This window comes from Magallana gigas, chromosome 2, assembly GCF_963853765.1.
Source record: "Magallana gigas chromosome 2, xbMagGiga1.1, whole genome shotgun sequence".
In the NCBI taxonomy this organism is placed as follows: Eukaryota; Metazoa; Mollusca; class Bivalvia; order Ostreida; family Ostreidae; genus Magallana; species Magallana gigas.
The window spans coordinates 40,327,512-40,342,375 of record NC_088854.1 but is presented as its reverse complement, the minus strand read 5'-3'; the positions used below and the strand labels follow the sequence as shown (position 1 = coordinate 40,342,375).

At 31.4% G+C, this 14,864-nt stretch overlaps 1 protein-coding gene across 1 annotated transcript; it reads right to left on the bottom strand.

Moving 5' to 3' along the window:
• Nucleotides 1-7,709: 7,709 nt before the first annotated feature.
• LOC136272337 (uncharacterized) lies at nt 7,710-9,251 on the bottom strand. Its single transcript, XM_066073785.1, has 4 exons — nt 9,152-9,251; nt 9,001-9,059; nt 8,757-8,888; nt 7,710-8,433 (listed from the first exon to the last, which is right to left on the bottom strand). The coding sequence occupies exons 1-4, from the start codon at nt 9,229-9,231 to the stop codon at nt 7,730-7,732; spliced, it is 975 nt and encodes a 324-aa protein (XP_065929857.1). The 5' UTR covers nt 9,232-9,251; the 3' UTR covers nt 7,710-7,729.
• Between the last annotated feature and the right edge of the window lie 5,613 nt (nt 9,252-14,864).

The following is a 14,864-nucleotide window of genomic DNA, read 5'->3' as shown; positions in this document are numbered from 1 at the left end:
CTGTTGTTTTTTAATTGCATAGTCACCATGGTCACGTACTTAAATTAAGACAATAATTTGTAACATATCATACACGAACATGGCCTGAGCAGTTTAATTAGTCGACAATTAATCCACCATTAATGAAAACATTAAATTATTAGTTTTTATTGCAATCTCATTTGAAGAACTAAATGATGAGTATATCAAGAAGTCGCGGGGGTTTTTTTCTCCATTTTTTTGAAAATTCTCTATAATACAAGGTTGCTTAATATAACCAAGTTTAAGTCTTTGAAATATTTGTTTGATTCATATATATGGAAACTACTACGAGATGTAACATTGAACAGTCAATTTGCTTCCGACGCCACTGACATGTGCTAACCGTAAATGGATAATTAGAAGAAGTAGACTGAAAACACTTTATGACAGGTCATTATTTCGTACTAAAATAAAAGTTGCTACAATTATTATAAAGATATTATTCATAAAATAAATATATTTCTATACATATATGCATTAAAATATGCATTAAAGTAGAATTTGAAAATTATTTAATATGTCCAACCCCTTTAAAATTATAAAGTATTAAATTCATATATCTATAAAATTCTTACATTTCTGTACATTTATTATGCAAAATAGTATTTAAAAATATTAAAATATTTCATAGAGTACGTTTTCTCTTGGAGAAAACGTACCCGGGTATACCACTAGAAGATGACACTGTAAATATCAGGCCCAAATATGAATAAGTTTTGAATTGTGTTCCAAAACGCAGTTCACTTTTCAATTGCGGATAAGCCCGAATCTCAAAAACAAGAGATGACCAGTTCACCATATTTTTAAGGTGATAGTGGTATATCACCATCAGAAGATGACCTGAAAATCTTAGGCTCAAAATATGAATTTTAAATTTTGAATTGCGAACTGCGTTCTAGAAAATCTATGCTATGCTAACTAGTTTTGATAAAATTAAGCAGTTTAACAATATACAACACGTTGGTTTGTTTCCACAATATTTAGAACATGTTTCAAATTATATCACTGAGTTATGGCATTTCAGTCTGCATTTTCCTGAGTAATATAACGCTGCAATTTTCAAACCTAAAATAGCACGCTGGGAGGGCAAGCTGCATAAAAATGTGCCAAATATTTCGAACCAGTGTTAGATGTAAGGTATATATCATTAATTTTCTGTGTAAAAAGACAGCTGCATACTTGAGTACTTACATTTTTTTTGTGTGATAGATCAACATCAAGAGTATATTATGTAAATGAAAATGATCACATGGGTAAAAAGCACACAATTTTCACCAATATAGTAAACGTTATTAAGGTTATCAAAATAGCTATATATAGATTATAACACGTTAAACCTGACCAGAATAAGCGAAAATATGACATGAAATATATTTTTATCACCGAACACTTTTCCTAGTCCATATGATACATGTAGCCCCCCCCCCCCCATGTCCTTCTAAAAAATTGTATGCGGAGATCATTTCTTATTTCTCTGTCTAAAATTATCTGATTTAGATTTTGATTATAATTATATCACTTTAAGCACCTGTTCTTTTAGACATTGGCCATCTAAGTAAACATGTAATATAATACACAAGGGAAAAAGCAAACTTTTGTATAAATAAACAGTGATTCCCCGCTTCAAGGCAAATTTTCTATCTAAAGGAAGTGTTGCCTTTAAATTAACTTCCAAGAAATATCCCAACAAAAAAAATAATAATGGAGAAGTTTTATTTAAATGTTTAAATCGAAAACCATTTTAAGAAAGGGTTTGAATTATCTGTAAATGCATCTAAGATTCCTTGTTGAATTCTATTATGCATTAATTGTTAGTTTGTCTAAAATGTTGTAAATAAGAAATATTTTAATTTATATACTTTTTAATATATTAAATTATACATTCAATCTAACAAGTGTGTTTGGCTCGACTGTATCATATTTTTACAAGTATCTAAACTTTTAAATAAGAACTATTATTCTTTCAGATTTAATCCTTTTCACAATACCAATGTATATCTTTAACTAATATTCACAAAAAACTGAATATTATAAAACAAAATGTTTTGTGTGCAATCAGATTACGAAACTAGAGGCCCATGGGGCCACATCGCTCACTTGAACAACAATGGGCGTTCAAAAGATATTGTGCCATATGGTCCCTCGGTAGAATAACAAAAAATAAATATTGTAAAGTATTCGAATTTTACACTTATTTTTGCATACACGTAATCTTTCACATTGTACCTTCATGAAATACTATTTTTTACCAGAATAAGAAAATCTTACGCAAGACATAAAACTAAACATTTTGTAGGGGTACATTATCAAGTTGTTTACTTCCAATTTCCTGTATTTTCGTTATGCCCCCCCCCCCCTTTGTAAAGCGATCAAAATATAGCACATAGGTACATTTTTTTTCATCAACTACTTACTACTTATTGTATTTAAAAATATATATATAGTAGTTATTGTATTCTATTTAAAACACCCTACATGTATAGATGTGAAGATGAAAATTGTACCTCAATGTGCTCAATTTCTCAAAATAAAAACATTCAAAAATTTAATTTGTCTTCTCCATTATAATTAAATGACTGTTATTTACCTCGCGTACAAACCAGGATAATTTTCCGCTGTGATATTTTCTTAGGATTAGCGATAATTACTTTATCCCCGCAACAGAAATGTGTCAGAACTATGGAAACTGTTTTAAAGATGTCGTTTTTTTTTACTCGTGTCTGAAAAACTATCAAAATTAATGTAGATTTCACATTATTTATTGTATAAAGAGGGGGCCCCAGAGAGTAGGTATATACAGAATATCATTCTTTTATTTTGTTTGTACAAGTATTTAACATACTTTAATTCATATAGAATGTTCTAATGTTCAACCATTTCAGCGTCAATCGTAGAATTATAAGCAAGATACAGAGCTCACAGTTCGCCTAGGTTTGAGTCATATTTTGTTCACACGAGTTTATTACATTCAGCTTTAAGATTTTTAACTTAGTATTTCCAACTTGATATTGGCCTAAGATTTTCAATTCTTTTATTCACTCAAGACCAGTTCACTGGTATTTGAGGTTCAAAATCAGTTTATACAAATGTACACAAACAAAGTCAAGGATCATATGTACAGTATGAGTAATAATGACGAAAAAAGGTTAAGTTTACAATACAATAAGTTGTTAAAGTTGGTTTCTGGAAGAACAGACGTTGATAATTTTCTTAATTAATATTGACAATTTTTTTACTTTTTTAATCTTTAGGTTTTAAGATCAGTGTACAAACAAAGAATTGTGAGCAAATCTCTGTATCTTGCTTATAATTCGAAGCTTAACACTCAAATATGGTTAGTAAATAGAAATTGTAAACAATTAAACACAAAAACATGTACTATAACAAATAAAGAACACAATTTATTTTTTCAAAATGAATCATATACATGTATATACATGTATATACCTACATATTTCCGTCAGCGATATCAAACTCTATTTAAACTGAATAAACTCAAGAAAATGCCGAGCATCTCAACAAAACCTATTGCATTAATCTACCATTACGCAAAAGATAATGCCGAATTACCGATAGAATAAATTGTATTTCAGTACTTTTTTTATACATCAGATTTTGCTTAATTTGCGCAGGTAAACAGTTAACTGTTTGATTTACCGAAGTCTCTGTTCGATTTGATACGTAAAAATCACGAAATACAGACGATAGTTCCCAGGTTACAAAGCATAAATAATGAAAACGAAACGATAATCAGAACATGCTAACACCAACGTCATGTGTGACAACTGTCAACGCATTGAACTATTTAGCCTCAATTTACTTCACAAAATCGGCACCAATATATTTTGCATGTTTCAAAAATTTTCCTTCATACGCAAACTTTTGCACAACAAGCAAATTCATCATAGTCAGATCGACCTTTTTTCGTATAATGTCATGGCTGCTTTAAAAAAAAGAACCTCGTTTTAGAAGTATGGAATACGAGTCTTGGTAAAATGGGTATGCAAACCCAGGCCGTGGCAAAATAAAAGCCGGGGCAGATCGGCAATCATCAATTCCAAAAATGCATTATTTTGCAGCAATATTTACAGCGAATACAAATATACTGGTCCATCAAATATCTTTAAATAATTTTAATGAGATTGGCAGATTTATAACTGCCAATCTTTTGTTTTGCCCGGCCAAGTCTTGCTTCCCAATTTACCGGATGTCGAACCCGAAGCTTTTAAACTGATTGAAACACGCCTTTCCTTTATTATTATTTTAGTAATAACTCCGATTTGAAACAGAATTAGCCCTTAATTTTTGCAATTTATATTTTCCTTTTCATAAGGATAATTTATGCTAAACTACGTTGAATTAGACTCAGTAGTTCTTGAGGAGAAGATTTTTAAAAATGCACCCCCCCTTTTCTACAGTTTCAAGGTTTTCTCCGCTTTGAATACAGATCTGACTTTTATTTCTGCAATTTAAATTTGCCCTCCCATAAGGATGCTCTGTGCCAAATTTGGTTGAAATTGGATTAGCGGTTTTAGAGAAGAAGGTCAAAATGTAAAAAGTTTACAGACAGACGGACGGACAGACAGACGGACAGACGGACGACGGACAAAATGTGATCAGAATAGCTCACTTGAGCTTTCAGCTCAGGTGAGCTAAAAATGGATCGTATTATTTGTGGCAGAACTTCGTTTTTTAAAAGCAATCTGACTGAAAGGTTCAAAACCACAACAATCAAGCCAACAAGATACGACTGGCTTTTTCTAGTATAATGTCATTATAAGATTTACGAAACATGATAACTAATTTCTCTTTTCTATGGATTTAGTGTTGAAATCAATTCACTTCTCTTTTCAATGACTACAATAATGGTAATAGTAATACAAACAAATATAAGAACCAGTGTGTGCGGGAATTAGAAGGAGCTAAACCTATAGATTCATCAAACAAAATGTTTTGTCTACGTCCCATAATGCTCTCTAATGTTTTCACCCCTGGTGCTATGACAAAAATGGCCGACATTTTATTCGCAATTTACGGTATCTTGAGGTTTGAAGACACGTTCTGAATTCTGCACAAGCTTTGGCAAGACCCAAGAGATTTGTAACATGCTTCCATACCTTCGTATATTTAGTCGAGATACGTAAACAAAGACAAAAGTAGGTAATGGATGACGTTACAGTGCTCCAGCATTGTTAATTACATAAAGTTCGTCACCAATTAAAACACCAATTAAAGAGAGCAATAAAAAATTAAGCCATTGCCGGTAATTGTATTGAGAAACTATTTATGTTCAACAAAATACGATTCATTTTTACGTATTCTTACGATAAGCACATCCGGTTTCTGGGTTACATAACTCTTTCGGGCACATGCAGTCTTCCACACACCGACGTCCATAACTTGGATAGGGACATGTGAAATCGCAATTTGGTCCAATATATCCATTTGGGCAAGCTAAAGATAACGAAAACAAACAATTACGAATAAGCGACTTTTATTGTTATTATTTTGATTAAAATTAAATGTACTATCTGGTTAAAAAGCTGTATACACACGGGTGCATTCTCCTTCTTTCATGAAAAAGTCTGCACAGCATTCAGTACTATTTCCTGATCTAGATAAAACAAAGCAAGTATTGGTGGAATGATTGAATGATTTGCAAATATTTTTACAATCAAAATAAATAAGTAGTTATTCTTACTTTAAGCAGTCTTCGCCGATGGAAGAAGATTGGTAACTCAGAAAAATGATAATCCAAAGAACGTTCTGCACCATTGATAAGCGTGTCCCATAGTATGACATGGTGGGCGATCAAAGGCTAACGAAAATAGAATTTACGCCATGAAATATTTTTGATTTAAATATCATAATCAACATGAGGTCAAAATTATTTCAGTTATCCATGCTCTTGTTTCAATTGCTATGATTTTTGTCAAACTTCATCATAAAATTGAAAAGTGGAACGCCTCTATCATCATCCTTAGTGCTCTTCAGACTAAATGAATGTATTAAATGAAATAAAAATTCCTGTTACTAAGTTTATAAGTGCGTGGCTAGACTTGAAAAATACGAGGTCTGTAAACATACTTAAACATATTGAATTCATATCAAATGTATCAATTATCTATTGATGCGGTGACACGGTTCTCTAATTTTGATTTTTTAAAAATCTTTTCGCAAAGAATACAATTTTGTAATGGCTATAAGATAATAAAGTATAAAGTTCCAGTTTACAAAAAAATATAATGACTTAGAGGTCGAACAGTAGATTCTCTGTAATATTATACTGCTACTGTTTAATTATTAGCATTATTTTTTATATTAATTATCCAGAAAACTGGTAAAGATATTTAAATATGGTAAAGAGCAAAAATTAAGACTTTTGAGCCATCCTAAAATGTGCCTCAAATGATTTTGCTACAACATTGATACTTGAGCAAGTATTTGAGAAAAATTCAGTCGATTCACAACTGCGATCGATCTAGATACCAATCTTACCCTACACCAAGTATATCATAAAATCAGCTGTGTTACTTTCTAATGAGTGTGCAATAATACAGGAGCAAAAGAAGGAAGGGGGCTTGTTAACACCTACCACCCTGGATTTTCTCTTCCAACGAGTTTTGTTGCATGTTAACAAATTTTTATACCTGTCGTTGGTCATTTCTAGTACTTTACACATTTGATTTGCTGGCCATGTGTCAATTTACTATAATTACTAGATCTGACCTCGCAAAAATGAGAGAGAGAGAGAGAGAGAGAGAGAGAGAGAGAGAGAGATGTTTTTCCTCAGAACTATTACCATTTTTAATTTGTTTCTAATCTTAGAAAATGTGCTTAAGTGTTCTTTACTACAAATAAATTCATCATAAATATTCATTATACTCTCATTTTACAAAGAAACCTCTATTTTCAAAAATACTAAGTCGCCCAAAGTCAATGGAATATTAAGGTCAAGACAATGTAATGCAAACTATCTGTAGAATTTCTTTTACATCTAAGCTGAATTCTTAAGTTTGACAGGATATTTGTAGAGCACACAAAAAAGAAATCTTTGGAATTGTTTTTCAAGTTAAATATTGGAGCCTGAGTCAAGTACATTGACATGCATGAAGTGCGAATGCTCGCTGTATTGACTCGAAGGAGGAACTTTAGTTAATGTTTTATAATTGATTCAAAGATAAAATGTTGATGAAGAATGCTGACGGATTGCGAAATATTGATCTTGGAACATTGTCTGAGACAATGTAAAATAAATGATTTAATTCAATTATAATGAAAACTTCTCATATTGAAAATTATGCAATGGTATATTCTAATTTTGATTCAAATGGAAATATTTTTTTATATAATATATGTCATTATTCGGCTTGTTGACGTTTGGATGTTCAAAAACTCAGATAAAACAGGTCGAATTTATTAAACATACAATATTAATAATAAATTTTAATTAATAAAAATATTTTAAAAAGCATTGTTAGTAATAATATTAATATATTTTGATAAGCTATACAAAATTACTCTTTAATAATTTATGTAATTATATTAGTACATCATTCGATAAGTTAACGTCAATTTATGCATTAGTAGGTTAATTTCTACCTTAAAAAATATCAAATGAATTTAAATCAGCTTAAAAAAACATATTTTCAATCATGTATATTGTTACTTCTCCACTTATCATTCAAAGATGTAGATCGGAATGTGTTTACAATCCAATATTTTCAGCATTCATGGAAACGTAATCTTTTGGATCTTTTTTCCCCATATCGATGTATCCGCTTATATTGCTAGATGTTTTTCTCTTCCTTTTCGAGAGCGTTTCAAGACCGACTTTGTCTTTTCTCATTTGTACTTTGGATTCATTTATGCTTGGATGTTTCTCGTCACTATTAGCAAGACAATCATTATTCAAATCACAATCCTCATCCAAGATCTTCTGCATTGAAATGGTAGACATAAGCTTCCTGTCCTGATTTGAAACTCCCCTCCTTGTTGGAAGTTCCGTATATTCTATTTCACCGTTGTTTGAATGGTCGATTAGTTCATAAATTTCCACTTCATCGCATTTGTTGCATTCTGATTTTTCCACGTTTTTCTCATCAATCTCGCAATATGTATTAACATGACGTTGACTAACCACTCGGGATCGTCGTTTCGATAAAGATATTTGATTGTGGGTATGTATTTTACCTTTCATTTGAAGTACTATAACAATAATAAGGGACATAATAATGAGAGTGCAAAATACAGAAATTACAACTACTGCTGTTGATGAAGAATCACTCTTTTTGGAATCCATAAGACCGCTATTGACTCTTTTTGGCTCAGTAAAATATGCATTGTTTACTTCTGTAAATGTAGTTTTTTCAAAGGATGAATTGCTGGAATTTCTGTTCTGAGTGATAGGCTCTAAAATATTTTAAAAAATATGTGCACATTTTTCTTCATCGAATCATATATATTATTATATATAGAAATAATAAAACAAATAACGGATGTCATGTTAATTTGAAAACTAAAATAATATAGCTCTAAAACGTCCTTTTTATCATTTTATTAACAAATTAAAGGTAGAAAATGAAAAACATATCAAAGTAAACTTTATAACATGTTTTTGTTCTGAAATTGAATAAACCAACGATATGAAATTAAAACAGATTTTTTTTGCCTGTTGTTAAAGTGAAAAAATATTTATTATTTACGAAACATATTTTATTCGCAGGGATCCTTACGATTGACACATCCGGTTTCTGGATAACATAACTTTTCTGGGCACTCGCATTCTCCTCCCAAGCAACGACGTCCATAACTAGGATAGGGACATGTGAAAAAGCAATTTGGTCCAAAATATCCAATTGGGCAAGCTTAATTTCAAGAAATACAAAGAATTACGAATTAAACACTTCTGGTATAAATAAATCATGACCAGTCAAAAAATACATTCACTGAGTTTGGAAGCAAAAAGTTTATACACACGGGTGCATTTCCCCCCTTTCATAAAAAAGTCTGCACAGCATTCACTATTGTTTCCTGATCTAAAAAAAACAATAACAAGGATGAATTACATGCAATTCAAATACTCGTGAATAATATGAAAACCAACACTAAACTAGTAAAAAAATCTTACTTTAAACAGTCTTCTCCTATGGAAAAAGATTTATAACTAAGAAAAGAAATAACCCAAAGAACGATTTGCATCATCGCCATTCTTTTCCTATAATATGACACAATGGATAATTAGCGGCTTGATTTATGCGAAACAAATCTTCCTTCTTCAAAATATTTCGATTAGCTATAGATCGAACTGGACCCGTTGACGCAAGCACTTATTTCAAGTGTGCTCTGATTATCGCAAATGTTATCATTCAATGAAAAGGTAACATACCATGGTACGCCTCTTCAGACTAAGTGTATTAAGAGAACTAATGTGAAATTAAATTTCCTGTTAATTCGTTTACAGGTACGTGGCTAGAATTAACAAATACCAAGTGTATAAAATTACTTAAAAATCTTGCATTCAGATTAACTTTATCAATTATCCATTGAGGTGATGACACGATGTATAGTTACGATGCTTATAATCTTTTTGCATAGTGTTATATTTTGATTAATTATATGATACCTTAAAGTAGAACAAGATATATGTGATATCTGTATCTAAAAGTGATACTCCCGCTCTTCTGTGAATATAGAAAGAAAGCAAAGTCCACATTTAACAGGAAGTTGATATCGAATTTGGTCAAAAATCTATCTCGCCATAAAGCAGTACTAAGCAAAAATGTGTTTAAATTTGAACCACCTGCGATAAATTGTTGCTGATTATGAGAAATCTTTGACGAACTTTTGTTAGACAATTTAGGTAAAAAATAAACAAAGTAGTCATTTAACGGGAAACTGACGCATGACTGTTACAAAAATGAATCCCCTCAAATGACATGCCCAAACAAAGAGTGTGTAAAATTTCTACAAATAATATTTACTGAGAAAATGTGAAAAAAATTGTTACAAACCAGACAGACAGACACACTGGGTTACAATAGTATGCTCCTTCACCTTCGGAGCACGGGTATACATTTTTTAAGTTGGTATTACTCTTACTCTTGCTAACAAAAAAATATTTCGACTTTGTAGTCAAATAGTAGCCGCTTTTTGTTGTTCTACCTCTACTGTTTTCACTCCGCAAGAATTAATTAATAAAATAATATATATAAAAAAATTAAAATAAAATGAAACTATACACAGAAGATTCATTGCAAAACAGACTGATTCTCTGCAATAGGCGCGTCAGTAACTTATACACGCCTACTCGGACTTTCTTTTAACTTGAAGAAGTGTTCCCCATTATTATCTGAATAAAAGCATGCATACATGTGTATACATTATATAATAAAAACAACTTAAAGCTGCTTGGTCCGATTTTTTCGTAATTACAGTATCAACATTTTGTTCATACAAATCATTTATCTTACAGAGTTATGGACTTTCTCCTATTTACACCAGCAGAATCAATCTCCTTTCAAAGTTAGAAATATTCAAAGTAAATAAAAATAATTTCTCTTTGGGCAAACGAAAAAACAAACCAAAATGCATCACGGGAATGTTTAGAAAAGGAAACCGCATGGTTTCGTCCCCCGAATGATTGGGGTTATTCAACCCGCATGCTATGCATCGATTGTAAAGAAAGCAGACTTTAGAAATATTGGCAAACAAAACGTAAACATGTTTATTTGTAATTTGTCTGATCATTTGTCTGACCATTTCGACCTTTATTTAAAGCGATGTCAAATTCGTAATACAACCATACCCGTCTCGTCGTCAGGGGTGAAATTTAACATGAGGCTAAATAACGCGGTACCTTTTAATGTCGTTTGTTTTGTTAGCAGATTTTGTACGTATTTTTCTTCATTGAAATTTGGCTTAATTGACTGGGAAGACTACTGCAATGTCTATTATTATACACATACTAAGCATAGCCATCGTTTAAAAGCGTGCATAAAATTTGATATAAAATCGGACCAAGCAGCTTTAACTAGACTTGGAACCTTGTAGAGTAGCAAACGAATACAGGTAAAAATGACGAATTTGATTAATTCTAACTTTTATCTGATTTGTTTGTTTGTATTGGTATAATTAAACAGTTAAATTATACCATTGAAGGAGTCAACAAGGCAGAAAACCTATTTCCCAAGGTAATACAGAGGTATACTCTATTTGCATATTAAAGCAGCATGATCACCATTTTGGTCAAAAATAAATTTTTCGTTTTTAATGTTTACAATGCTTCATTAAATCATTTTTAATAGACAATTAAAATTGAGGGCCAGTCATCGACTTATAAGCGAGAAACAGCACCCACAATTTTCTAGCATGTAAACCAGCCCAAGTGAACACTGATTTTTTTTTGTACATTTTAAATATTCCTTGTTTAGACCTTAAATGAAAGTGAACTGTTTATCTACGGATGTATCAAAACGAATCAGCATATTAAAAAATCAGCTTGAAAAAGAACGGAAACCGGCAAGAGCCTTGTTTACATAGCAAACAATTGAGAGTTTGTATTTATACTTATAGTTTTATGACCAACACTCAAATTACTAATGCATTGTAAGCCCTGAAAATTGAAGCCACGAAAAGTAATCGTGACTATGCCCTTTACCGTTATATGTACATGTTTGAAAGTTCTGTCATTTCAATTCACATAATATTTCTATGTTGGATCTTTTGTATTCTCTTTTTTGTTTTTGGTTTAATAATACTAAAAAAAACATTTGATCGGATTTAAGTATGATAGACAGCAACAGTGCCGCACTAACTTTGCAAAGAAAATCTAAAAATAATTATAATATTGAATATATACTTCAATACAGAAAATTATCAGACATTAGGAATAATTTGATGAAAAAATATGTTAAGATAGACCAAATGTACTATATGTTTTGTATTTGCTGTCAAAATCTTATATAAATAAAACTTAGCAAGTTTTCATGTTTCTACCTACTTTGGCATCTATGATTTTATATTCTGACTGTAAATTAATAACTTGATGTCTTCATTCTCTGAATGTTAGTACAACAGGTTTGCATACTTCTGACCCGATTTATGAAAATTGTAACATTGTTTTAATGTGTCATAAATTAAATAGTGTTGAATATCATTTAATCGGAAGAATAATTGTTTCATTATATTTAATGAAAAAAGAATATATATACACCGATTAGATTAAGCGGTAGATAGTTATTAGCCTATTAATTACTATACATATAATATACATAATTATTATACATATATATCAATTTTTCATTACCCGTTGGAGAATCATATTGTTTGAACATTATACATGTATATCGTATAATATGTATGATAATGATTTAAAAACCTCTCTTTCAATTAGTTGATATATAATACAGATTCACTGTGTTCCATTCCACTAGAAAACTACTGCAACCTACGATTGCTATCCTTTTTTCTGATTTATGTTCAGTTTTGCTACTGGTTCCCTAATTGCTAACATATATCTATGTACTCTTGTCAATTTGTTTTAGATTAAGTACACTTCAAGCATTTTGAAACTATGTCAAATGGAAAAACGCAAACTGACAAAAATAAACTTTTATTTTTACATTCCCTTATCAATTTAACATCGATATAAAAACAAAATAAAACAAACTTAAGTTTTATTTAAGAATGTAAATAATTCATATATTTTCTTTCAATTTTAAAATGAAAAGTATCTCGCATGAAACACAAACGACAAACTCTTTCAAGCACTGTCTTTGAATACTATCTCATTATTACAATTTGTAATCATAGTTTTTGTGGAACAAAATCAAGAAAACTTGAAACACGTTGTCATTTTGTTTACTAACATAATGACAAAACCTGGTGCAGATTGTGTGGATATCAAGATCCACAATTTTAATAATAGTAATTGATGAAGAATGATTCAAACAAAATTGATTAATTTCTTTCAAACACGTTTCAATCATTAGTCCATTATCGGTTTCACCCAATCTAATTAAAATTAGATCCTTCACGCTCTCGTATTTGATAGCGGCATGTCAAAAACGAGAGCGTGAAGGATCTAATTTTAATTAGATTAAGTTTCACCGAAGGAAACTATAGCTATCTTCTGCGTCTATCAGTCCACCTGTATGTCTGTCTGTCAGTCCCACTTCAGCTTTCTACGTTTTTTCTTTATGCGTTTAAGGAATAATTAAGGTCTTCCGTTGGAAACGGAAGACCTTATTGTTTTTGCTTTGTTTCTTTTCCTCTATTATTATTTTTTTTTCTGTCACGTTTTCTCAAAAACGCTACAGCCGATTTTCGTGAAACTTTCAGATCTTATTCATGACAAAATTTGTAAGAAAATTACACGAGATTTTTTTGGTCGTCACTTCCGATACCGAGATATTAAAGATTTTATGTTTTTGCTTGTTCACAATTTTTCTCAAAAAGTATTCAAGATAGGACATTCTAATTTTCAGGGAAGGTAGAGAGTGAACGGCCGCAGTGCCCTTCGCATATCCAAACGTCCGCCGTCACTTCCGGTCGTCACCGGAAGGAAATGAAAAACCTTAATTTCTTAAATTTTTGGATTTGAATTTCTTTTATATTTTCATTCGATAGAGACGCTCTCAAAACTTCAGAATATGAAATTCGTTTTAAAATCAATCCACGCATCGTTGAGATTTTGGACTCCAAAGTTCTGAAGCGAGGGTCCCCGTAGCTCAGTCGTTAGAGTGGTGGACTTGTGCCCAGGCGACCCGGGTTCAGTCCCTGAGTGCCGAATCTTTTTTCTCTCTCATTTGTGTTTTGATTAATGGGTTTATCTTTAAAATGATGGATTTGAATGTTTTCCGTTTTATTTTTGTCATAAATAAAAAAAAATAACGGCTTTTTTTAGTACAAATATAGAGCTCTTTTCTGTCAGCAGCTCTCTAAATCACGACGCTCGTCGCATTGCCGACATCAAAGACATGCCGCCGAAGTGCCCCTGCAGTTCGACCGCATTAGAGTTCGCTGGGTCGCTTTGCCGGTGTCGTATAATTTAAGGTCCGACCCGTAAAATGGTCCGGCCGGACCTTTAATGTTAACATTTAAGGTCCGGCTTTCCCCTATAAGAAAAGGTCCCACCCGTAGTCACTTGTTAAAATTTCTCTTAAAGAAATTGTTCTTTTTGCTCGTGTACTTGTATTCTAAATATGTTATTGTTTACATAATCCAGTCGGCCATTTGCGTATTACTTTGTGGAATATCAAATATTCATAGCGGATTAGATTTTGACCAATTGTTTAAGAATCTGAAAAAAAAGAAAACCAAGAGTATTTTGACGATAATTTGTACACATCATTTAGTCCCTTTGTTTTTAAATCTCTTCCGGTGTATACGTATTAGCAGAGGGTTTCATGACAGGTAAACACGGGTAAAAGAAGCCTTGCAGGCATTCACACCTGTATCAGAATACACCCCTTAACTGAGAGAGAAAAAATGTCTCCGCTGTAGTGCTCTACGCAACTAAGATTGTCAATTTAGCTTTTGCTTTGTTTAATTTTCAGTAGATCAGAAACTTATGATAATATACTAATAACTTATACGTCTCTAGGTAGATTTATCACAAGTTTAAGATAATTAATAAAAGGTCGCATATGTGGATTACCGTAACAGAGGATATACGTTGACAATATAGTGTATACAGTTTAAAAAGTGTAAGTGTTTATTTCCGACAGTATTCGATCACCTCATTATTCTAAAAGACTTATTCCCTCTTTCTTTAATCAAACGTACAATACTTTTATATGTATATAATGATGCATACATGTAATTAAGCAAGGATTTGGAAA